At 38.1% G+C, this 26,534-nt stretch overlaps 1 protein-coding gene across 1 annotated transcript; it reads left to right on the top strand.

Moving 5' to 3' along the window:
* Positions 1-3,579: 3,579 nt before the first annotated feature.
* slc26a6 (solute carrier family 26 member 6) lies at positions 3,580-25,125 on the top strand. Its single transcript, XM_036579111.1, has 19 exons — positions 3,580-4,180; positions 7,479-7,618; positions 8,660-8,770; positions 9,444-9,619; positions 10,637-10,801; positions 10,962-11,114; positions 11,737-11,819; positions 12,017-12,164; positions 13,337-13,450; positions 13,584-13,661; positions 13,803-13,898; positions 15,707-15,813; positions 16,608-16,677; positions 19,553-19,645; positions 20,795-20,917; positions 21,031-21,201; positions 21,536-21,590; positions 22,724-22,842; positions 23,583-25,125. The coding sequence occupies exons 1-19, from the start codon at positions 4,044-4,046 to the stop codon at positions 23,604-23,606; spliced, it is 2,163 nt and encodes a 720-aa protein (XP_036435004.1). The 5' UTR covers positions 3,580-4,043; the 3' UTR covers positions 23,607-25,125.
* The last annotated feature ends 1,409 nt before the right edge of the window (positions 25,126-26,534 follow it).

Consider the following 26,534-nt stretch of genomic DNA (forward strand, 5'->3'; position numbering starts at 1 on the left):
ATGATGTGCATGCTCTGCTGCAAAGCACCAGTAAAGCCTGAAACAATAATTTAAAAATCAAAGGTCTCGGGTCAGAGTTTGTAGCTAGAGTTTGGAGGTTTTTGTAGCATGTCATACATTTTTACATATTAATGTCAAACACGCAGGCTCAAAAAGAAGGTTTGGCTCGATGTTATGTCTGAAGTGCAAAATCAACATTATACTGATGAAGATATGATGACAATAGTGGATCGTTCACTTACATCCTCAGAAAACATGGCCTGTTTTGACTGAGTTCTCTTTGAATACTCAACATTTTCAACATGCTCACAATAATCACATTCATTTGCTAGAGAACAGAAACATAGTCCAAAACACAACCAGCATTACAAAATGTTCTTCTACATGTTATGTACATTTTTTCTTGTCTTTTTTTTTAAATATATATTTGAAATACATGTAGTTGGGAGTGGGCTTCACACATACAAGAAACATCAGTGTTATGATAATACCACCCTCATTAGAGAAATAAAATTGTTTTTTTTTCCATTAGCATCAACTGTTATTCTTTTCAAAAACTTGCTAAATCCATAAGTCTTCCAAATGGATGTACAGCACTTTGGAATTAAACTCTTACACATCCCCAAATTCCCAAAACTTACATAGTGTAACTTCATGTATAGGGAAATTATTTTCTGTGATAATTGATCATGTTCTACTGATGCAGCAGGTGAAGGTAAGTTGAAGAACACTGGAGTATTCCATACAGAGTCAAGAAAAACATTCGTCAATATACAGCATACAGCAAAACAAAAACAATGTTCCTCCAGGGTAATACAAGACAGGGTTTCACACAGTGTGAGTACTAAAACAGTGTAGAATGAAGGGACTTTCTACACATAGTCAGTGAACCCTCAGGGCCTTCTAAAGATTTCTGGGATTTTCCAGTATTTTCCAGTTCGTTTTATTTGACAGAGTCATCATGCTTGTTGTATTTAAACTCTGCACATATTGTAGAAATATTTATATTTCATCATTGAATTTTGGTTGGAAATAATAGGTTTAAAATCTTCAAATGCCCATTGCAAAATCGACCAATCAGGATTTAGTTCCCTATAGTTATCTAGGTAGATACAGCCATGTGAGCTTTCCCATTGATTAGCCCTTCAAGAGCTGGACAGAGGATTAACTGCCAGTATAATTGGTAAGTGACAGATCAGATTAACTATCAGTATAATTGGTAAGTGACAGATCAGATTAACTACCAGCATAATTAGTAAGTGGCAGATCAGATTAACAACCAGCATAATTAGTATTTGACAGATCAGATTAACTACCAGCATGATGAGTATGTGGCAGATCAGATCAACTACCAGCATGATGAGTATGTGGCAGATCAGATCAACTACCAGCATGATGAGTAAGTGGCAGATCAGATCAACTACCAGCATGATGAGTAAGTGGTAGATCAGATTAACTACCATCATAATTAGTAAATGGCAGAGCAATCAGCCAATCATGTTCATATTTAAAATGGATTGGGCAGAATTCATGACGAAAAACATCACTTCAGACATTCTGGAAGTCCTAGATATATCACTGATGACTCTGAGCAGTAGTTCACCAGGTTTCAGTTGATTTTAGGAATGGAAACCAGTGGCAGCTCAAAGCCAGGGCTCTTTTCTGATGTAGTGACTGTAAAACTGCTACATACAACTTAAAATATATGTAAATTTCTGTTACAAACTTCAAACTAAAAAAATGGAATTTGTTTTTTAAGCCTTAATTATGCGTGTCTAATCTAGGACAGCACTAGTGTTATCTTAGTGCTACCATACTATTAGAAATCCTATAGGGTGGCTAGCAGGATTAGCATTGGAGTAAAGGTTATTTGTTACATTTATGAAACAAAGTGAAGGCCTAGCTTCACTAGGCACAGTTTAAGTAAAGAAGCGTAATACACTAAAGTCAAATGCAATTTAAGTAGATGTTGCTTGTATTAATGAAAAACAAATCTTAAGGCCCAACAATAAATGAAGTACAACTAATATACATAAGAACAAAGTATGAGACATAGCAATAATGATGTTTACCGTCCAGAGAAAGTGGTTATCAGTTCATTCTCGTCAACGCAAATGAACGCTCTAATAAATCAAGCGTGGCCTTATATCAGAATGCACGTTAGTGGGTGTGAGGTACCCAAGAAAGAGTTCTCAACTCCAAGTAACAGTCACTGTTTTATGCTGGAATGTGTCTTTTAATGAAATGTGCCTGGGCTCATTTAATGCTTCCCATCATTATAATCAGGTGTAGATAGATTGATTATATGCATAGTTGGTAAGATTGTGATAAAGCACTGACTTTATGGAATCAGGCAGTGCTACGAAGTGAAATATTATCTCTTAGTAAATTTTGTATTCTTAAAAAATGCCATTGCAATGTTGTACAGATGTACTGATACCTATTGATTCACATCCAGTGAAGACAGGCCTGCTATGCTTGAGATAAATGAAGTATTGGCAGCCGTTACTGCAGTCTTTGCCTCTAAGAACATGAGTGCAGTGGGTTGGGTGTTATTAATGATTGGCAAGCACAAAGCAAACCTTGTCCTCATATCTGCCCTGATTAATAATAATCACACACACATGCAAACACGTCTTATAAACAGCCCTAATTATCAGTTGTAAATGAATACATCAGTTTCAGTAAAGCTTATTCACACTGGAACCTCCCTACAATTAACAAATGATGACGCTGATGGTGATAACAATCCTCATACTTGTTTTTAATCCTGCTCAATGTTGTTTTGGCTGTAGTGGTTACAGGATGATTTTACAAGGAAGTGAATAAATAACCTAGATACAAACAGAAATATTCTTATTGGTTCATTTTCTGATGAGCACTTCAAGAATTTAGCCTTTTTGTTTTCTACCAAAAATAAACAATGAAATGAAGTTATTTAATAAAAACTTTACAGACATCATTAAATCACTAGGCCTAACAGGCCCTGAGGCTTCCTCACTGTTAAATTAGACTATTGAGATAGTTTGCGGTGAGAAATTATGAGTGTGACATTTCACAACAAGCTAGAGATAATAAATGATGCTTCATGTTGCACCATTTAAAGCTCCTGGAACTGAGAGGGGAGTCAAACTGCAGGGTTCAAGGTGAAAGAAGGGTCAAAGTGCATATTTGGGTCATTTAGCAGGGTAACTAAACAGTTGTATTGCTAACTGTGCACAGAGCTGTGGAAATGGTCAGCCCACTCTATCTAGTATCGATCATTTACTCCGAACCAAGACCAATTATGTGGTCAGCATGCTGGTTAGAAAGCCAAGTGTGAGAAAAATAGTACATGATGTCTCCAAGCGGCATTAAGAACCTGATAGAGCAGAACTACCATGAAGGGAATTCCTATCTAATCAAGTAAAGATAAGACTACTACGGACTCCAAGATCCAGCCCCTTAGGCTGTCTGTCTGTCTGTCTGTCACTCTATCGTTCTCTCTGTTCTTTCTCTATTGCAACCCTCCTTCTATTGGATGTGAGACTTTGCTCTTTAGTCCGGAGACTCTGGGAACAAATCTCTGCGCATGTGGACCACATTAATAGCAGACAGGAGAGGATATACATTAACGAGGGAGTCTAAAGACACTAAGAGAGACAGAGAGATGTAGAGAGGGTCACAGCTTTTCTGTGCAGGATAACAAACATCAACGACTCATTCAAACTCAAACTGATAACTATAGAACTTTTTCATTTAATCTTAAATCTTGAAAACAGCATTAGTTCTTAAAGGATCTCTTTGCTGAGTTCATGATAGTGATCTAGATAGGGATCTAGACTTTTCCACGTGGTCTGCTAATCTACTGCTGAGGGCTAATCTTCACTCCAGAAGACAGATTTTCATTTAGAGATCAAACTAGTAGTAGAGCCGGTGTGGACTGTTTGAGGTGAGAACCACTGTTTGCATCGTCTGTTTTTGAAAGACACCACAGAAGCACCTGAAGGTCCTCAGACAGAAAAGAAGGAAGGCTGTGAAGGAACAACAGCACTGAAAGCAAGATGGGGGAGATGGAGAACAGAAGAAGGGTGGGATACCTCATCCAGCGGGACGTCATGGATGAAATCGAAGTCGATTCTGTGGCAGAAAAATCAGAAGTCAAAACTTCACTTTCGGAGAAATTCAAGGAGTCCATGAGGTAAGATCAGCAATTATTAGGGAGGCACAATGAAATCAGAAACTCATCGTATTGGAAGATAAATTATCAGCGTTGGACAGTTTAGATGTTTAGATTTTACCAATGTTTCAAACGGGGCTCCTGTGCTAAAATATCTGTATTTTATTCATTTTGCTGGATTCGCAACCTTCGGCATCAGCAGATGTATTAAAAATATATCAGATATGTGGGCCCATAATTTCCATAACGGTGCATCCCTAGAGATTATTATCATTAAGAGTGGAAAATTCTGGACTTAGGGCTAAGATTAGGGTTATCATCTCCATCTCACAGTGATTTGGGAGAGTTTTTACTTGTCTATTTGTTTATTTTGTTCACTTTTAATTGGTAGGTGGTTCGCTACACACATAGGTGTTAAGCCAAACTTCTTGTTATTATAAGAACTCCAGAACACTCTTAAAGGTCCAAACAGGGCCCTCTACACAATGCCATAGAAGAACCACTTTTGGTTCCCTAAAGAACCTTTCAATGGAGGGTTCTTTAGAGCAATATTAGTGTGAGTGCAAAAGCACCTTTGTAAAGTCCCAAGAACCTAGAAAGAATCTTTAAATTGAAATAGAATTTTTTACATTACGCCTTTAAAAAGTAGTTGTTGAAGGGTTCTTTAGGAAAGGCAATGGTTATATATAGAACAATGAACACTCAAAGAACCATTTGAATGTGTAAATGGTTCTTTGCTCAGTTAAGTGGTTCTGTTGTATATGGCAGTCGACCCCCAGATGATCCACATTTTTGCTCCATCTTTATATGTTGCGAGTTGGGTTGGAGCAAGTTTGGAGGTCCCTGAGAACCAGTTTGAGAACCACTGGTATCATTCTTTAAACAGCCTTTATGGTTCTATAAAGTACTAAAAAGTGTTATTGTTACAACAAGGTCCTTTATACCTTTAAAAGTTCTTCACACTGACACATCTCCTTTTCAAACATGATGCTTTAATGAGCCAAAAGTGGTTCTTCTACACACTTAAAAATGATGGTTCTTTAAGGGTTCTTCAGTTAAGAAAATGGTTCTATATAGAACCATGAACACTCAAAGAACCCTTTTAAAGTGTTCTTTACATTGTGAAAGGGTTCCTCAGCTCTATGGAGAATGTGTTGTAGAAACCTTGAAAATGGTTCTCTATAGCACCAAAAGGATTCTTCTATTGCTGCAGGCTTCACATCATAATAATAGAAGAACCCTTTTGGTGCTATATAGAACCTTTTTTAAAAAGCTTCTATATAGAAACATCTACAGCACATTCTCCGTCAACCTTTAATGATGCAAAGAACCCTTACATCATGCAAAGTGTTCTTTGTATGTTCATGGTTCTATATAGAACCATTTTCTTTACTATAGAACCCTTGAAGAACTATTATTTTTAAGAGTCTATGGTATTGCTCAAATGACCCTTTGAGGCACGTTTTTAGCGCTATGAAGGGCCACTAAAGTTAGCTGGTTACTGGGTTGTTTTTCTGTTTATAGTCTTCACTTTGTCAAGGACAAGATACATTAATGTGGCTATTGTGTCGCATCTTTTTTACTCTAATTTTATTCCCTTCATCTTTTGTTTTCAATAAAACCATTAGGCCTCAGGTAATTCTTTATGTCTCAAGGCCAATACTTGGCAACCCTAGCTATGATGCACAGTCCGTTACAGGGAAAAGCCTCTGCCTAGTGTCACAGTGTTCAGATCTGTCTGGCAACTTTTGTATTGGTGTCTGGTCAGTTTCTCTTAGATTAGATTTGAATGTGAAGTTTTTGCCATGATTAATTTTTAATTGTACTGTTTTTTCTTTAGATCTTTTGAAATGTTTCTCACTGTTTGGTGGAATTAAGTCTGACTCTGTGTTTGAAATTCGTCAGCAAATTCGTTTACCCTGCAGAATACACTGGTTTTAAGAGATTAATTACATGAAAGTTGACTGATGCTGTTTTATAATGTATCTCTATAGAATATGCAGAAGCTGACTCAATACATTTCTCTAAGACAAATCTGCTTTTGCTGCACTTTGTAGGAGAGATACTGCTGCACTGTGCTGCTGTTAATCCCCCACAAAACTTAATGTGTTCACTTAATGCACATTTTACGGGTTTGTTCCACTGACAGTGTTTCCACAAACAGATGAAGGACTAAACAGAGAATCCCCCATTGACTATGTAATTTAGCCTGACACCTGAGTTGTTACTGTCTTTCTGCTATACCATCAAAATGCAAATGCATAATCACATAATTAGTTACACAGTTATGTATTAAATTTCCGTTTGATTTACATTCTGTATTGGATCTGCACTTTGGATATTTTCTGTTTCCTGTTTGTTTCTATATCAAACAAAAATGACAAAAATTATGTTTTTCTTTTCACAAAACAAACAACAAGTAACCTTTATTCTAAACTGTATGTATCTAAACTGTTATGCTTGTTTCACTGAGCTAGGATCACTTGTTAAATTACTAAATGCAGCACACTCATGCATTTTGGGTTAATGCCAGACAGTAGGTGAACATTTTGCAACAGTACAGGCAGGAGCAGTGGCTGTATTTACAGTCCATCATTTAATTATTTAAGGCTTCAAGGTCAGTCAGCTTCTTATTAAGAGTGGAATTCTATTGTTTTTTTCAAAGATGTAATATAATTTAATAACTTGAGTGTAAACACTGTCATTTAAATTTGGATTTCTTTACAGTAGTGGTGATAGGAACCTGCGATTGTGATTCATTTACTATCCAAAACGACCAGTGAACTTCTATGTTTCTACATGCAATGTTGATAATAATAAAATAGTAACAAATCTGAAAAAATAAGTTAATATTTTGCCGTACAACATCCTGCATGTACCTCTCCATGACAACTGGCTTTAAAAATATTTATCTTAAACATATTTTAGAATAATGTCTCAGGCATCAAGCTATGAATTTTTTAGAGAGGAAGCATTTAGAGGCATTAAAATTTTAGACGTTTGGTTCCTCTTACCAACACTGTAAACAATTCTGACTCAGTAAGTTTCTCTAACACATAACATTTCACCACACTACTCTGAACGAGTTTGTTTGAGTCTGATCTTAATCTTTGATCTGCTCTTTCATTGTGTTGCTAGCTTGCTACGGTCAAGCCTGCTTACCTTCATGGAACAGTGTTTAATCCTGTTTAATCTTTGATTATTACCATTGCAGTTAGTAGCAATAAAATATAATTTAAAAATTGTGAATTGAGACACTTATGTTTGTGTGTGTGTGTGTGTGTGTGTGTGTGTGTGTGTGTGTCTGTGTGTTTGTTAGGTGCTCTGGTCCTCGTGTGAAGAGCTGTTTTCTGTCATGTGTTCCTCTGCTGTCCTGGCTGCCGCGTTACCCATTCAAACAAAATGTTTTTGGAGACCTGGTCTCAGGAATCAGCGTGGGCATCATGCACCTGCCACAAGGTCACACACTCATTTTTTATTTACTCATCCTCCATTACTGAACACTTGAAACCAGACTGGATTAAGCCATTTTGTTGCCCTAAGCTAAGAGGAAGATTTCATATATCGTCACCATCCAAAGAAAAACATGCATCTCCAAAATAGTAACTTTACAGGAGAAGGCAAGAAATTTAACTTTTAATGTAAGCTAGCATAAAGAAGTTTTATTACAAGTCATTTTAGAGTATTTTTGCTGGTTCATTCCTCATAAATATTTTCACACCATCAAAGGGACCCGCTGCAGTGTTTAAATAAAAAATGACAAAAATGGAGATTTTTTTTGTAAACAGACAATATACTACAGTACTATGCACACATCAGAGTGCTTCAGGGCAGTCCTGGGCTGGAGGTTAGGGAACCAGCCCTGTGACTGGAAGGTCTCCAGTTTGATCCCCTAAGCTGACAGTATGTGACTGAAGTGCCCTTGAGCAAGGCACCTAACCCCCCACTGCTGCCCGGGCGCTGTGGATAGGGCTGCCCACCACTCCGGGCAAGTGTGCTCCCTGCCCCCTAGTGTATGTGGTGTTTCACTGCATGCATGGGTTAAATGTGGAGGTGAAATTTCCCTTTTGTGGGCTAATAAGGGTCTCTTAATCTTCTTTGTTTGATTTGCAATGTTGTCTATTTTCTTTTCTCAATAATGTCTTCATGTTCTTTTCTCAATGCCTCATGTTCTCTATACATTTTGTATACATTTTTGAACTCCAGTTTTGGAAACTACTGTTTTTTTCACTTATTTTCCTTTTGACTTTTCCCTTCCTTGTGCAAGTGAATTAGTTTATATTTAATCTCTGAAACATCTTCTGAATGTGAATAACTTGGCCTTGAATGTAGTTTGATCTCTGACTTTGCACAGTACTGTACATAAAAATGATGAAAGCATAACAAGGTTGCCAACTCAAAACAGTCCTTAAGGATGCATAAACAGACCCATTAAACTGAATGTGTGTGTGTGTGTGTGTGTGTGTGTGTGTGTGTGTGTGTGTGTGTGCGTGTGTGTAGGTATGGCATATGCACTGCTAGCTGCTGTACCTCCTGTGTTTGGTCTCTACTCCTCTTTCTATCCGATCCTCATCTACTTCATCTTCGGGACTTCTAAACACATCTCAGTGGGTACGTACAAACATGTAAACACACAAAACGACTACAGGTTTATCAGATGAGTTGGTAGAAATTGGGGATCTCAGATGACTAATTTAATCCATCGTGATTAATCATTGCTTTGTGTAGTTAATTACACTTAATTGTATTGTTTCAACCAATCACATACATCCTATATACAGTCAATGGTTCTAGCTCCTACACAATCATAGACTTACTCTTATACCGATCTCACATCTTGTTACGAGGAGAATTGGAGCTTCTGTTAGTTTGCTGCTCATTGATTTATCTATAGTTCTCCTGCAAGCACTGTCCAGTGTGGTCTGCTGAAGGCATCCACCAGTCCTAACATTACTGATATTGCTGCATCAGCACTGTGTTTGGCTTACTTAAAACTTGACATCCCTCAGTGATTCATTCACAATAGCAGTAGATGGATTTTTAATTTTAGCAAGAGAGCAATTAGTAGAACTTTATATTTAAAAGCCACATCTAAATGAGGCTACACTGGTGGAGTCATAGCAACAATGTGTGAGCAGCTGGATTTCAGGCTCAAACTACAAATAGTTCAAGGGGTTAAACTAGGATAATTAGCTAACAGCATTAAAAATTAGTGTCAATTAACACGTTAACTTTGACACCACTAGTACCAAGTGCCCATATCTCTGTCTGACTGTGTGTGTAGGTACGTATGCAGTGATGAGTGTAATGATCGGCAGTGTAACCGAGCGCCTGGCTCCAGATTCAGAGTTCATAGTGTGGAGTAATAATACCAACGACAGCTTCATAGACACTGTGGCTCAGAATAATAAGCGAATCGCAATTGCTGCAGCTGTCACCTTCCTCTCCGGCATCTTTCAGGTACGTCTCTCTGTGTGTCTGCACTAGAACTTCAAATATTAATTTGAACCTGTTGGGACCGACCTCTCATTTTCTGTTTGGTATTTTTCAAATATTTGTCAGTTTTGGGTCAGATTTAAATTTCATGTTTGGGTATCTTTTGTACAGATTTTGGCCTGCATTTACCTTTCTTTAGTTTTTCACCCTCTTTTATCTATTCGTCTACCCTTATCACTTTAATAAAACTGAATTTGCTAGGCAGGAGAGGCTGCAAGGTCCATGAGGTTAGCGCTGTCCAGTAATGCTTTCCTTCATTATCTGGGTGGCGCCTTTTGGGTTCTGATCAGGTTCAGACAGAATTTTGTTGAACTATAGTCGGTTTCTGACAAGATTTAGTAGGCCTAAAGTCAGGTGTGAACTGTCAGATTGAAGCTGCTGTCAAATTACAGTCAGATTCAGAATGAATTCTATCAGTCTAAAATCAGATTCAGACAGAATTCTATCAGACTACAGACAGTTTAGACAAAATTTTATCAGACTACAGTCAGATTCAGGCAGAAATCCATCAGACTACAATCAGATTCAGACAGAATTCTATCAGACTACAGTCAGATTCAGACAGAATTCTATCAGACTACAGTCAGATTCAGACATAATTCTGTTGGACTACAATCAGATTCAGACAGATTTCTATTAGACTACAGTCAGAGTCAAACAGAATTCTATCAGACTACAGTCAGATTCAGACAGAATTCTATCAGACTACAATCAGATTCAGACAGAATTCTGTTGGACTACAATCAGATTCAGACAGAATTCTATCAAACTACAGTCAGACTCAGACAGAACTCTATCAGACTACAGTCTGACTCAGACAGAATTCAATCAGACTACAGTCAGATTCAGATACAATTTTGCAGGGTTATATTTAGGTTCAGTCAGAATTTTGTTGGGCTACGTCAGGGTTGGGTTCAGCTTCTAAACTTGTTACTCTGTGTGTGTGTGGGTGTGTGTGTGTGTGTGTGTGTGTCTGTGTAGCTGCTCTTAGGTCTGGTGCAGTTTGGCTTCGTAGTGACGTATCTCTCAGAGCCACTGGTTAGAGGCTATACTACAGGAGCAGCCATTCATGTCATGGTCTCCCAGTTCAAATACATGTTTAAGATCAACCCCCAGCGCTACAGCGGACCACTCTCTCTTATATATGTGAGTATTAACACATTTATGTACATATATGTACATTTTTCCCTTTTCCTCACATGAATGTGATTGTTTGACATTGGCTTAGCTCCCCCTAGTGGTGGGGAGAACATGAGCAACCTGTATTTATTCTCTCTCTCTCTCTCTCTCTCTCTCTCGTCTTCAGACGGTGTTGGATGTGTGTTCATTGCTTGGTGGGACAAACATTGGTACGCTGGTTGTGAGCATTGTAACCATCGTAGGTTTGGTTTCTGCTAAGGAAGTGAATTCCTTGCTGGCACGCAAACTTCCTGTTCCTATACCGGTCGAGCTCATAACTGTGAGTGATTTCACACATGCACGTCCTCCCCACAAACACAAACACATATATGTATTGCTGAGTAAATAACAATTAAAAAGCTATGTATCTGCTGGGTTTCTCTGGGTCTCTCTACCAGTTAAGATAATCTTAACATTAATATTAAAAACATCAATAAAAAAAAACAAAAAAAACAAACAACATTAATGAACTAAGTAGTGATTTGATGTCTGTCTGTGTATCTGTTTAACTATTTCCAAACCTCCTCATGGCAGCCAATACCTAGTTTGGTTAATCAGTGATTCATTATGTTATGCTGGTGATAGAATTTATCAAATACATGCAATGGCTGGGGACATTCTTGTTACTTTCGACTGAATTCCTGACTAAATAACATTTTGCAAATATTAGCATTGGAATGTAATTCTGCTGACTAAGTGTTGGACCTAGCAAGAGATTGCAAGGGATGACCCTCAATGCCAGTTAGCGTTCTCCTCTAAGCATGATGTGCTGTCCAGTGAAGTTTTGTTGGTAGCAGCTTGAAATCACATGGCTCAGAGGCATCAATAAACAAATAAATTTGTGTGTTTCTCAAAAGAATAATCCTCTCTCTCTCTCTCTCTCTCTCTCTCTCTCTCTCTAGATTATTATAGCCACTGTGGTGTCATGGCGGTTTGATTTCAAGACTCTGTATAAAGTGGAGGTTGTAGGCCAGATTCCATCAGGGTAAGTCTGTCTCTCCCTCTCTCATTTCAGAAAACAGAGCACTGAAAGTGCATGTAGCTTTTGTGTTATAGACGTTCTGTGTTAATGTTGACTGTAGTAAAACAATAAAGCTAAAAGCTGTACGGCTTTAATATGACTTTATATGACTAAAGTCTTTCTCCTTTCTCTCTCCGCTTTGTCTTCCTCTGTCTCTGTAGTCTGCAGCCTCCAGAGTTGCCTGATTTCTCTCTGCTGGGGTCTATGGTTGGTGATGCATTCGCTCTGGCTGTTGTGGGATATGGAATTGCCATCTCTCTGGGCAGAACTTTTGCTCTCAAATATGGCTACAAAGTTGACAGCAACCAGGTGAGAGGCTCTGTTGTGAAACTGATTAATAAATTTAAGAAATAATCCAACATTTTTTAATCTAATCTGTATCTGTAGCACACAGTCAGTTACCACAGACAGTCATTTTGGTTTCCAGTACTTAGTACAAGAACAGAAAGCCTGTTGACCTAAAACACCTGACAGCTGGCTGCTAAAACAGGTTTTTTTTGTAAGTACAGGGAAATCATTGTCTGTTACAAGAGACTGTATGCAATACATAAGGCGGATAGAGATTAGGTTAAAAAACACTGAAATATTCCTTTAACCACTTAAATTTCATGTACATCTTCATCCTAAGGCAGGGGTCAGCAACCCACATGTTGAGAAGAGTCATTTTGTCCTTTCAGCAAAAATCAAAGCACCTTGGGAGTCACAGTATTTTATGTACATTTTACCATCTTGGCTGTAAATAAGTCTCAGTATGTGGTAATGTACCAGTATAGGCTAACAAATTTTATATAAATTTTTATATGAAGACTTTGCTTTTCTTGCATCTTCAGCAGGAAACTTTTTGAAAAGCAGGATAGTTTCTTGTAAAATGTCTCTCAACGTTCTACTTTTTACAAGGCTAAAGTCAGCTTCTCATTCACCAGCTTCTTGTTCCAATTTTCTCGTTCCACCTTAAATGGTGCAGCAGCCACCATTTAAGGTGGAAAAGGAAAATTCAAACGAAAAGCTGGCAAATGAGGAGCTGAATTCAGCTATGTGACTTTTCAGTGTTTGACAGCGTTTTTAGTGTTTGACAGTGTTTTTAGTGTTTCTCGTTGCAGATTAAACATATCAACTCCATTCGTCTCCAAATTATCAATGCTCGTTTTAAATCTTTCCTTTTGGCTTTTCGTTAGCTACTAGCTGGCAAGATTGCAGTCTGCGTGTAGGCATAGGAGGATTATTTTATTTTTACCTAAAAATTCTGCTGTGGAGCTGAAACAGGGCAGTAAAACAGCCGCATGCATCTCTGGAGCCGCATGTTGCCAATCTCTGTCCCAAGGCTTAGTATTCATTAATTACATTGAAAACAATCCAAAACTTTTTGAATTATTATTAAATTATAGGAGTAAGAAAAGGACCCACTGACAGGTCAATGAATGTAGAGGATAATCTGTATTTTTAACCCCTTCATTATCATTACTGCTTTCTCTCTGCTATAGGAACTGATAGCCTTGGGCCTCAGTAACTCTATTGGAGGGATGTTCCAGTGTTTTGCCATTAGCTGCTCTATGTCTCGCACCATGGTGCAGATTAGCACAGGAGGAAAGACTCAGGTAAAAACCCCCCTCAAATTTTTTTTTTAATAGAGATCATTTGATTGCTTCATGAACAGCAGATCAAGAAACCTTTAACCTCTGTCTCTCTGGCCCACTCCCCCTCCCCCCGTCTCTTTTTCTCTTTCTCCAGATCGCAGGTGCTCTATCAGCAGTGGTGATGCTGGTGATTCTGCTGTGGATTGGATCGCTCTTTGAGGAGCTGCCAAAGGTACGCAGGCCAAACAGCACAAAAAGAGAGAGAGAGAAAGAGGGAGAAGAGAGAGAGAAAAGATTATGCCTAGAAGTGTTCTATACAACAATTGTTTGTTTGTGTGTGTGTGTGTGTGTGTGTGTGTGTGTGTGTTTCTAGGCGGTGCTGGCTGTTATTATCAATGTGAACCTGCAAGGTATGTTTAAGCAGTTTAAAGACGTCTCAAGCCTCTGGAGGACCAATAAAGTGGACATGGTGAGAGACAACAAAAAAAATAATAAAATAGAATAGAATAGAATAGAATAGAATAAGAAGGTAACTTTATTGCCTGCTTCTAGTAATTTGCTATCAAAACACAAGACACATTATTTTTCAAAAATAATTCAAAAATTGTTAAATATTATGAACAAAAAAGAGCTTGCAGGGAATGTAGAGGTAGGACTAAATAAATAATTTAAAATAAAAAAAAACAAACAAAGAAAACAAAACGAATTCATCAATAAAATGTTCACAGTTCTACATAAATTATTTCTAAACTTCAACTGAGCAACACCCTACTAATGTTGTAGTTGCAGGTTAAACACTACAACTGGACAATTGTATAGCAGCTCTAAAGTATCTTTACTTACAAGCTATCTGTTTAACTTCCACAGCAAATGTGGTAGGAGAGAGAGAGAGAGAGAGAGAGAGAGAGAGAGAGAGAGAGAGAGAAAGAGAGAATGAGTCCTTTTTACTCCTTCTATACTTACAAAAAACAAACAGAGAGTGTCAGGCAGGACGTGGGGGACGTCAGAGCAGAAATGAATAAATATACATTTTCATAGGAAAGGAATGGTACATTGAAATAGTGATGACTGAGAGAGTGTTGAAAACAGAAAGAAAAAACAAAGAAAGAGAAGAGAAACTAACCATGAACATGCCAGACATGTGGAAAGTGAATGGTACATTAAGGAGGGTCAGAAAAGTGAGAAGTTAAAGGGCAGATGTTAAAGTCTGGACTTTTTCTACTAGTTCCCACACACACACACACACACACACACACACAGTCCAGTCCAGTGTTGTAGTGTCTGGCATGCGGGTTTGGCAGTTCCTTTATACACACACATTCTCACACACACTCACACTCTCTCATAACTCCAGTGTCTGTCGTTCTACCCATCTGTTCAGAGCTCAGTTATTTCTTCATTATTTTCTCATTTTGTCATCCATAGCAGGGGGAGTTCTGATGTTTGTTGTATATTTTCTCCTCCATAAATGGAGAGTTTAGTGCACAGTTAAAGTGGGTGTGTTAAAGCAAGGAAAGCACTGAAATTTGGACCTCCAGCACCAGGATTGGGAAACACTGGTCTGTGTTTTGGGCATTTTTCTCATGCTTTCCACCTGCCCACCACCAACAGTGAACTTACCGCATGAAATGGGTGTTGTTATGCACAACACAAAGCACAGTAAAAGCCCCTTAACTAGTGTAAAATATGATATCCTGAAAAACTCATTTTCAGTTAAGAATTTACATGAAAAATAATGGTTAAAGATCCTTCCCTAAACTACTACGGAGCCCAGCTGGTGACATCCTGTATAAGTAAAAATAACGTGACCACGACTTAGTAAGGTGTGGGAACAAAATAATTAAGTCATGGCCACGACTTAGTAAGGCGTAGGAAAGAGGTCTTAATGCTTGGCCAGAAGTTAGTAAGACATGATCTCGTTCCCACGCCTTACTAAGTCATGGCCACGACTTAATTATCTCATTCCCACACCTTACTAAGTCGTGGCCACGCATTATGATCTCGTTCCCACGTGTTAATAAGGTGTGGCCACGCATTATTTATATGGGATGTCACCAGCAGGGTTCTATACTGAACAGCACAATATAACATATTACAATTAATAACTTTATTTATGGAGTTCATTTATTTATTTAGCTTCACACACTACTACAGAATTCAGTTGATGTGTGCGGTCATGTCTGAGTGTATTTCACATATTTTACAGGAGTTTTGAACTGATTATCAGAACTGAAGCTGTTCATTTAGTAAGCTGTGTTGTTGACTGTGTCTCTGTAGCTGGTTTGGCTGGTGACGTTCATTCTGACGGTGCTGCTGAATCCTGATGTGGGTCTGGCCGCCTCCATCGCCTTCTCCATACTGACCGTCATATTCAGAACTCAGCTGTGAGTGTTAAACAGGATCTACACCTTAACGCCAGCAGTTACCATTAAAAAAATATTAAACCGAATACCAAACAATAGTTACAGTAAATGTATAATCTCACTCTGTCATATGTTTTTCTTTCTGCTCCTGCATATTTCCGTTTCTCTTTCTTTCTATCTCTCTCTCTCTCCCCTCTCTATTTCTATCTTATTTTCTCTTGCAATCTCTATATATTTTTTCTTCAATCCCTCTTTCACTTCTTCCTCTCTCCCTTCTCTTTCCCTGTCACTCTTTCTCTTTCTTTCCTTTCTCTCTACTCTTTCCCTCTTACTTACTCTCTCCCTCTACCTCCCTCTCTGCCTTTCTCTTTCTTTCTCTCACTCTCTATCTATATTTTTTCTTTAATCACTTTCCCTTCTATCTCTCCCTCCTCTTTCCCTGTCCCTCTCTCTCTCCTCCCTCTCTCTATTTCCCTCCTTGCTTCTCTCACTCTTTGATTCTTTCTTTCTTTGTTTCTTTCTTTCTATCTTTGTCTGTCTCTCTGCCTCTCTTCCTATTTCCCTATTTCGCTCTGTCTCTCTTCCTCCTCTTTCCTCCTCTCTGTCTTTATCTGACCTCTCTTTCTCTCTACTTCCCTCTCTGCCTTTCTTTCTTTCTTTCATTCTTTCTTTCTCTCTCACTCTTTCTATTTTTCTTTAACCCATCTTTCTCTTCTCTCTCTGTCTCTCCCTCCCTCTCTTTCTCTCTTTCTGCTTCCTCTCTCTCTCTCTCTCTCTCTCTCTCTCTCTCTCTCTCTCTCTCTCTCTCTCTCCAGGCCCAAATACTCTCTCCTTGGTCAGGTCCCTGGGACTGACATTTACAGGCCAGTGGAGGACTATAATCAGGTACAAACATGCTATAGCAAATTATAACAGAAAGATCACATTATTATATTACTAATATACTGTGCATTTATTTATTTATTTATTTATTTATTTATTTCCGAACTGTATTTGTAGTTTGGGTGATGTACTGTAGCTGTACAGCTGTGGGGTAATTTGCTACAGGTTCTCGGATTCTGATGGAGTATTAATGATTTGTGTGGTTGGGGGTGGGGTGGTTGGGGAGGGGTGAGTGAGTAAAAGAGCCAAAATAAGTTTTTCTTCTACCATTACATTTTATTCTTTCCAAATGCTGGGCTTTTTCTGGTCTTATTCAATCATATACAATATAATTTCTGTTTATTTGCTTGAGTTTAGCAAACTGGGAAAAAAAAACTTTTGCACAGTCAGCATTTTATGTTTTACATGTTTATGTCAAATTCAGCAAATAAACAGTAATTTTGTATTTAAATGAGCAGAAGTGTGTTCTCTGTAGAGGATGTGTCAACAAAATAATTTTGTTATGTAATTTGACCAAGACAGTGTCATGCTCTTGGCCTATTTCAGCTCTGGATTTGCTTTCCACGTGTCAGGGTGTGAATGTTGTCTTTTATGGTCAAAACCAGTGCATCCAGCTCCCGACAAGCTCACAAAAGGCCTTGCATTATCACACAAACATAGACGAGTATCAGAAAGATAAAGTGCAGAATGGGGTGAGAGAAACTCAACAATAGGAGAGAAATTAAGAGAGGGAGGGACCAAAACCAGGTGAATGAGCTGTGTATTAACCCCTTAAACCCTGGTCTCATTATACACCTAATGTTAAGACTTAGTATTCAGTAACTACTATGAAACTAACATGTATGTTAGCTATGAGAATCAGGAACTGAGGAGTCAACCCACATACAGACCCTGAGGGTCTAATAAAGCAACAAGCCATGAGAGCTTTGCCTCGTGCCTAAGAACAAACTTAAAATTGCAGTAACACACGGTCTCAAGTGGCTTATCGCTTTTATAAAATGGCGGCAAACATAAACTATGATAAAATACACACTTTTTCAGAAAATAATTTTAATTATTATTGACAATAATCGACATAAAACAAGTATTCAGCTAAGAAATGTAATTCTTAGAGTATGGTGTCGTTGCCAAGCAACCATGAATCGCTCAATGAGACGAAGACCGTTCGCTCACCCATCGCTGTATATTGCATTAATTTCATTAACTTTTTAACATTTTTGTCATATAATTATGAACATATGATAACACAACACGGTTTGATGCAGAAACATTTGCTTTATAAGTACTTTTTGGTCACCAAATCATCACCGAGTCACATTTAGCAGCAATCCAGCGCCTCTCTTCTCACACTGGGGCTGAATCTCAAATGGCTTTCTGCTCCCTACACAGTGCACTACGTCGGAATTTAAATATTGGTTCCAGCACCCCAACAGCGCAAAATACAGCTAAAAAAAGTAATTTGGGATTCAGCAACATACATCCTTGATAAATTATGCACTATTTGGCTGCAAAGGCTAGAATTTCTAAACCTCCATAGCTAGCACACTATTTAGGGAATACGGAGCCGTTTGACGCTACTTCTGACTGAAACATGGACATTTGTAGCATGTAAGTCATTCAAGTAACATTCTTTAATGTTTTATATTGCCCTTTTACAGTAATACATATCGTAAGTACTTTAATTCAAGCCTGTGGTATTAATGATGGAGTTGTTTAGGCTGTTAGCTATCTTTTAGCCTGTTAGCTAGCTGATCAGCCTAGTTCTAGTCAAGAACATGAGTTGCCAGCCACTCAACTTAAACAAAAATGGGTTCTTACTTTGTCAATACACTCGGTGGTTCCTGCGAGCAGCATTAGAGTCAAAGATTATTCCATGAACAGCACAAGGGTTTTTCATGCTGTGGCGTAGTAATACGGAGTTCAGCTCTTGTGAGGTGGTCATAGGTGTGCGTATATCATGGATTTTACAACGGTTTTGAGCGCAGCTCAGCTAATAAGATTTTAGGACTGGAACTATCCGTGTTATAATAAACGTTCAGCCATGACACGTTTGGCGTCTGAAGTTGGCTTCTTTAGATTTTCACTGGAGCTACGAGGCTAATGTAGGCCTAGCTAACAAGCAAAGGAAGCTTACATTCCAACAATTACCATTAATTAAATTAAATGAGTGAAACAAATCAAGTAATCTTGCTTAACAGCTAAACACAGTTTAAGACAAGTGTGTGAATGTTGGAGTCATGCAGTTAGCATAATGCTAATTGGATGCATAAGCTTCTATACTACATTAGCCTCGTAGGTCCAGAGCAAAACTAATGAAGCTAACTCCATACACTGAACATTGCCTACATTTGGGGGAAGGGAGTTTGATTTTTTGCCAAACTCTCACTTTAAGGGCTTAAACCATTTTTGGTTCTGACAGGTTTGTTCATGTCCATTTTTAGACTAATAAAATCACTGAGGATTGCCTTTAAAGTACTTTGGAGTTTGTTCCATCCTGGACGCTGCAGCATAAAAGCCTTCTTGGCAAACTCTGTGCTTGTTTTGGATACAGACAAAAGGACAGTGCTCTAATATCTGTAGTTTGGGTTGAATGATGGAGTAGCCTGAATTCCACCCATCTTAAGCAGTGCAGGGGTCAGGAAAAATGTCACTGTGGAGCTGAGTAGTGAGTGTAATTGGTAACGTACACTGTAAGTGGACAGAAAAAGACTTGATTGGGAACCGGAAATCCAATCTAATCTAATTACTCCCATGTGGGTATTGAATCAACTTGAAGGAAATTAAGGACTTGTCTGAAACAAGTTCCCTCTTTTTTTCAGGACAGATTAATGCTGTGTGTCCAGTGCTGCGTTTAATATGGGTGATTTTTTTGTTTCAGGTTGTGCAGATTCCTGGTCTGGTGATTTTCCGTTCTTCTGCTACTCTGTACTTTGCCAACGCTGAGATGTACACAGATCATCTTTACGAGAAGGTAGTTTTACACACACATACACATAGACACACACAGTCATGGAACATTCACACACAACAGTATCTATTATACAATGCAGTGCAGTCATAATTACTCAATTCTAATACTATGTAGAACTAAACCATGTGTGGGAAACGTGTGGGTCTAACAAAAATTCCCATAGAAGAAATCGAAGAAATTAGCATTATTATACTGGTGGTACTCAGGCTACTTGTATATTATTAAGTGTATTACATACTATACTATTATATGTAATATGCACATGAAACACCTGTCTCAAAGCAGCATTAAGGATTTCTCAAAATGGCATTAAAATTACTTAAAATACATTAAATTAATATTGTTTATACACTGTGATACTGCATATTTTAAATTCTCCTATTGATTTATTTCATGGACAGATGCTTTCCATTTCAGGTGACTTAACCCTTGTTTTCTGTTCGGGTCTGTGGGATCCATTTTCAATGTTTGCCAAAAGAAAAAATGATGCGATTTATTATTATTTCAAGCCCAGATTCCGTGGCCTTTGCTCATTTTCTGTGAAGAACATATAAAATAACACATTTTCACTGACTTCTCACTGTAAACACAATTATATTACACATGGTCTTGGGGTGAACCCACAGAGAAAAAAGTGTGGAGGTGCTGTGACCCTTCACTCTGTTCTCCTCCTACATGGCCTGCTGTTAGTGTGTGTGTCTGTGTGTATGTGTTTGTATATGTGTGTGTGTGAGGGTGGACAACATGGACAGGCTGCTGAATGGCTACAGCTGCTAAAGGAGAACCCTACGCTGGCCACTTGTGACATTTTAAAGATCTGGAATTTTTATATAAATTATTATGGCTGTATTGGTTTAAAAAAAAACAATAATGTGGTGGGTCCACCAGACCACTGAGTGACAAAAACATGAACACCACACAAGGGTTAAGGGGGGAATTTTGTAATTGTGTCTGAACCTACACTAGCTTTGGGATAAATATAAAATAGCCCCACTAAACCCTACATGCGCTTGTGCACATATACTAATATACAGACTAATAAAATCTTAGAATTTATTGCACTCACACAGTGTGATCTAACCTTCCATGTACTGCACTGACGAAGCTAACAAAAACAGATAACATGTCTGTGTATGTGTGTTTGTGTAGAGTGGGGTAGATATAACAAAGCTCCTTGCACACAAGAAGAAACTAGAGGCAAAGCGACTCAGGAAAGAGAAGAAAGAGCAGAAAAAGGCAAAGAAAGAGGCGAAGAAAAGAGCAAAGGAGATGGTGAGAATATAACAGTCATGCTCTGTGAGCTTAGTGTTGTGTGTGGGCGACTGTATGCATGTGTGTACAAGTCTGTGAGCTCCCAGGTAACTGCTGTTGTCTGCTTTGTCCAGTTGGAGGCACCAGAACTGTCAGATATGGAGGAGAGGTTTGAGGTGGCCGTTGCAGTGGTGGCTGAACCAGAGCTTGACCCTTGCTCTGACTCCAGCCTGCCCAAGGCCGTCATACTGGACCTCAGTCCTGTTAACTTTCTGGATACGGTGGGAGTTAAAACATTACGTGATGTGAGTGTCCTGAACTTACTGTCAAATAATCAACTCATGAAGTATTTGTAAACAGCTCAAAATGATACTATTTATTCATTTATTTCTTTATTTAAAACAAGTAAAATTGTCTGAATAATATAGTTGAGTGTTCTTATCATGTTCTTACAACAGTATCGTAATGAGAAGATTAGTGATGTTGACCGTGTCAGATCTCTAGCCAAGTTTATCATTTGCAATGCAGTTTGAAGTGGATATAAGCATCTTGCGAAGTATTTCTAAACACCTAACAAACATGCTATAAACATCTCATGTATGTGATTTAATGCATAATTATCTGTCATCTCTCTCTCAGATCCTTAGAGACTACGGGGATGCTGGAGTTAAAGTGCTCTTATCAGGCTGTCAGAGTGAGTGATGGATGCAAAAACACACACAAGAGAGAGAGAGGAGGAGAGAGAAAGAGAGAGAGAGAGAGAGAGAGGGAGTTTGTGTGTGTGTGTGTGTGTGTGTGTCTGTCTGTAAGTGTTTTTCTGCTGGTATGTGTGGGTGTTGTGTGCATACTATAGTTGGGTTGTGCATATGGGAGTTTTTCCTGGTTTTATTTTTGCCAGCGTGTTATTCTGTAGCTGTTCACAGAGCCAGTCTGAAATACTTTCTTGTTTTTTGTTCTTTTTGGATCTGTAATTATAGCAGAGCCGTTACGCTGAATAATAGTGCTCTGAATTTACAGTCATATACAAAAATTCGGGCACCCTTGGTCAAGTTACATCGTCTACAGAGATAACATTTCTGCAAATTTTATCACACTCTTTCTCTTTATTTGCTGAATTTAACACATTAGGGAAAAAGTATCATATATATTTTATGTTTTATGTTAAACTCAGCAAATACATACCATTTGTGCACTGAAGTTTACAGAAAAATGCCATAATTTAGATTTGTTTCATGTAGAGGATATGTTAACATACTAGCACTTCCACACATGAACATGACTGAAACAAACATGTCGGATGATGTGATATCCTACAGAAGGACTGTTCTGCCTGGTTATTATTATTATTATTACTACTACTACTACTACTACTACTACTAATAATAATAATAGTAATAATAATAGTAATAATAGTAATAATAATGAGGTGACACTGCATTTTGAGTGGTCCTTTTAGATGAAACAAACACTCAAGGATTAGGTTTTGGGTAGAGGTTAAGGTTAGGTTTAGGATTAGGGCCAGGGTTAGGGTTAGGTGTTGGGTAAGGTTGAGTAAGGTTAGGTTTTTTTTTGGAGTTTTTTAGGAGTTTATTAATCATCTACAAAGGATCACTCCAAATAAAGTGTTATCAATAATAATAATAACAACAACAATTTCCACTGCCAACACAGACCTACGTGGACAATTTTATCTTTCCGTTTGCTTACTTTGGGCATAAATATTTTATATTTTATTCATATACACAATTGAATCCAGTAAGTTCAAAACACAGTGTACCAACAGTTCTCACTTTCTCTCTCTCTCTCCTGTCTCATTCTCTCTCTCAGGTTGTGTTATTGAGCATCTGGAAAAGGGAGGTTTCTTCAACGACAAAGTAACTAAAGCTGTTCTCTTCTCCACTGTGCACGATGCTGTTCTGCATTGTCAACAGGGAGACACAAAAGAGGTCAGACATCACATATAAATCGCATACACACCAATTATAGTTGTTTAGAGTGCTGGTAATGAGGAAATGCTACAGTGTAGCTGGATTTATGTGGTGGAACACTTTAATAAGCACAGTGATGACTAGACACAGCACATGTGTACACACCCACCCACCCACACACATTTAAAAGGCCAATTCCTCTCTTTTTCCACTTTGTGGACCTTTTGCAACTCTAAACTGGGTTTAACAATCACCAAGCAAGTACACTCTGATTTTGGTATTTTTTAAAAACAAATCATTTTACAGTTACTAGAATGAAGTAAAACAACCTTAGCATGTCAGTGAACACCGAAATCCTGGAGATAAAAAAGACCTTGTTCATAATGCAAGGGTCCGGTTCATCCTGTTCCTGCTTTGTGATTTATCGCTAGACCACAGCCAAAGGAACAAAACACTGGTAGTCAGTGAGATGGAAATTGCAAGGAAGAGGTGTTCCTAGGAATTGAGGACAGGGATAGTTTCGTATTTGTAAAAGCAGTGGGCAGTGAGTTAAGTGTGGTTTAGGGAGGACAGGAGGACAGTTTATACTGATTAAAAAGTCTAAATGTTTAAGCAGCATGTCTACAAATCACCAGTAGTTGTTATGAAGGACCAGAAGTGGAGGAACAAGTGGAATTTCCCTTTAGAACCACACACACTGACATAAAGTGCACTTCAATACTAACCACACATCTCTTTTCTACTCTCTTTTTCCACAGGCCATGAAGGGAACACATTTCTAATTCCAGATCCATTGCACATGGAACAGACTGAGTATTGCATAGATGAGAAATGTGCCAACTAGCTTTTTCCTAAAACCCAGGAATTGTGTCTCATCACTGTTATTAGAAAACCAAATAAAAACGGTCATTTTGTAAGAGACTGACAAAAAATGTTCTTAAATTAACACCTGTTACTGTAAATTAATTCATTTCGGACCATTTCCGTTGGTCCATTTGTTCTAAATTGTACACCATGTAAAGAGCAGATGGTACTTAAATGAGAATTTAAAAAAGGGAAAAAGAGGTTACAAGATTTTCTTCTGATAGTGACTACATAAATCAAAATTTCTGCATAAATAAATAGTTGACATGCAAACGACATCATTCAGAGTGGTTTGATGTGAAATGGTGCATGTAGACAAACTTATTGACTATGATTTTCTTTGCAACAGTGGTGATAAAGGTGATTGTGCATACAATGCAAATATGCACATTTTCTTTGCTATCCAAAATGGCCAGTGAACCAGCATGGTGAGTTTTCATGTTGGTGTGATGTTGGTAATGCAATCTTCCCCCTATAAATTGTTTTTTTTAATGTTTTAGTCCAAAACATTTTCGAAAACTTTCATAAAACGATGTCTCAGGCATCAAACAACACATTTATAACTGTTGTGTGGAATAGCCTTGCCTGAGGGATCTTTTAGAAATCTTAAATGCTTCATACGCCTGGTCCCATTCCTTCACCATTGTGAATAATTCTGACTCTAATTCTCCCCCAGACTGCCACATTTCCCATCAAACCACTCTTACTGACTTTGTTTACACCTTAATTTAAATTTTTGTGAAATGTTGAAAAATAGGTGGAATTCCCCTTTAATAAAGGGCACTTTGAAATGGAGATGTCATCTGAAGAAACCTGCAGTGCCACCACCATACATAAACATCAGCCTGTTGTAATACAAGCTCAAGCTGTCATTATGTACGTAATAGGAGGTTAATGACAGAGCGAGAGTTTAAGAGCAGGGTGTAAACTTTAGTGCACTATCAAAACATTATACAATGTCTAGAACCTGTATGACACACAGTCATCTAGTGTGTGATTAGTCACCATCACATCTGTTAACACCCCCGCAGGCTGGCACAGTCTGGGTTTATAATCACTGTCACTGGCATATTAAACTCAGATTATAACGAGTGGTTATTTTTTCCCATTACTCCATCATAGTTACATCATAGGAGCCACTTTAAGCCTATTATCTGAGGGTGTGCTTGTGTGGAGGAGGCCTTGTTTTTTTGTTTGTTTGTTTGTCTTCAGAGGAGAATTCAAACCCATTTAGCCTCATTATCTGAGTCTGATAAAAGATTCTCCCAAGGATTTATGCAGATCTAGAGCAGATTTCACCAGAAGCTTATGTAAGGAGGAGTCCCATGTTTTTCTAGTTCACACTCTCAGAAATAGAGATATGAAACCATCACTGGGGCAGTACCCCTCTTGTCACTGGGTTGGTACCCTCAAGGGTTTATCTCAGTACCTTTAGTCAGGGAACAAACAAACAACAAACTGTACCATAATCCATTGAAATTGTATTTTTTAAGTTGTATTGACTCCACACACCCCGTCTCGTCTCCAGGCTGTTTATTGCATTGTTCTGTTTTAAAATATTAGCTTATAGAAGGTTCAAATATGTACTTTTCACCTGGGAAAAACTTATTTAAGGTTCCCAATTGGACCTTAAATCCACTGTTGTACCTTTGAGGGAACATTTACATTGTTTGTACCTTGATGAACAATGTAAATGTACCTGCACAGAACCTTTATTTCTAACAGTGTAAGATGTAATCCTTGAAATTTCACATACAACTTGCTTATAGCATATATCATAATGACCACTAACTAATTATAATGACATTTTTATGCATTTTTTCTGCCAGTTACATCAGTCCTAATTTATTTTAAATTAAGCAAATAAAAAGCTTGACAAGCCTCTACCAGTTCTTAATAATAATAATAAAACTAATAATAATAATGATAACAGTCTATCTCTTACCCTGTAAAACCAGTGCAAACTGGTTGGGCTATTCTTAGGCTATAGGAGTGTGTAATAAAACTTAAGGCCCACTGGTGGACACTAGCCATTTAGTTCTTTAAAGTTAAAACACCAAATCATATTTTATATTGAACGTTAAAAAATCTGTTTATATGTATGTGGTCATTATAGTATATTCTAAAAGTTGTCTGTTTTTTAGTAGACTGAAAGCACTAGACTAATAAGTGCTCACATGTGCAGTTGCATAACAAGCACTATTCATGGGAATAGCATGCCTTGTTGTACGAACTACACCTAACTGGCCATGAAGCTAAACTCATAACTGTCCCTATGATTGAATCCCATGCTGATAGTGACATTTGGCATGAGGGCTTCAGGCATACTTAACACAGGTGAAACTCCAATGTTTATTTTTGTGCTTTTGTGTGCCAACACATTAGCCAGTTATTCAAGTTCTGTGACTTTCTGTGCCATTGACCTATCCATGCTCCGCCCACAAATACATTTTTTGTAGTGGCTTCCGCGAAGTGCAGCTAGTTTCATAGAACCAGATGAGATCTCATAATAACAACCATGAGAAAATGTTGGGCTGAATGTGGGTGGGGAGAAGCTGAGTGTGAAATTTTGTCTTGTGAAGGTGGAGAACAAAGTTTCATCAACACTGTACCTCAAACAGCAAGCCTGTTATTAGCTCCCTGAATGCAACTAAAGTTAGCATGGCTGAAAAGTCCCCAATAAAAAATTCGGATTAAGCATCGATGTTTGTGGAGAACATATTCTGTGCAGTAAAAATAAAAAGTGCTGTTAGCTAATGGTAGCATTTGTGTTATCGATTGTACTCTGAATGGTAAAAGAGCGCAGACTACAGGAATTTGGGGACGGGTTTAACAGGGGGTGTACC

Source organism: Colossoma macropomum, unplaced genomic scaffold (assembly GCF_904425465.1).
Source record: "Colossoma macropomum unplaced genomic scaffold, Colossoma_macropomum, whole genome shotgun sequence".
In the NCBI taxonomy this organism is placed as follows: domain Eukaryota; kingdom Metazoa; phylum Chordata; class Actinopteri; order Characiformes; family Serrasalmidae; genus Colossoma; species Colossoma macropomum.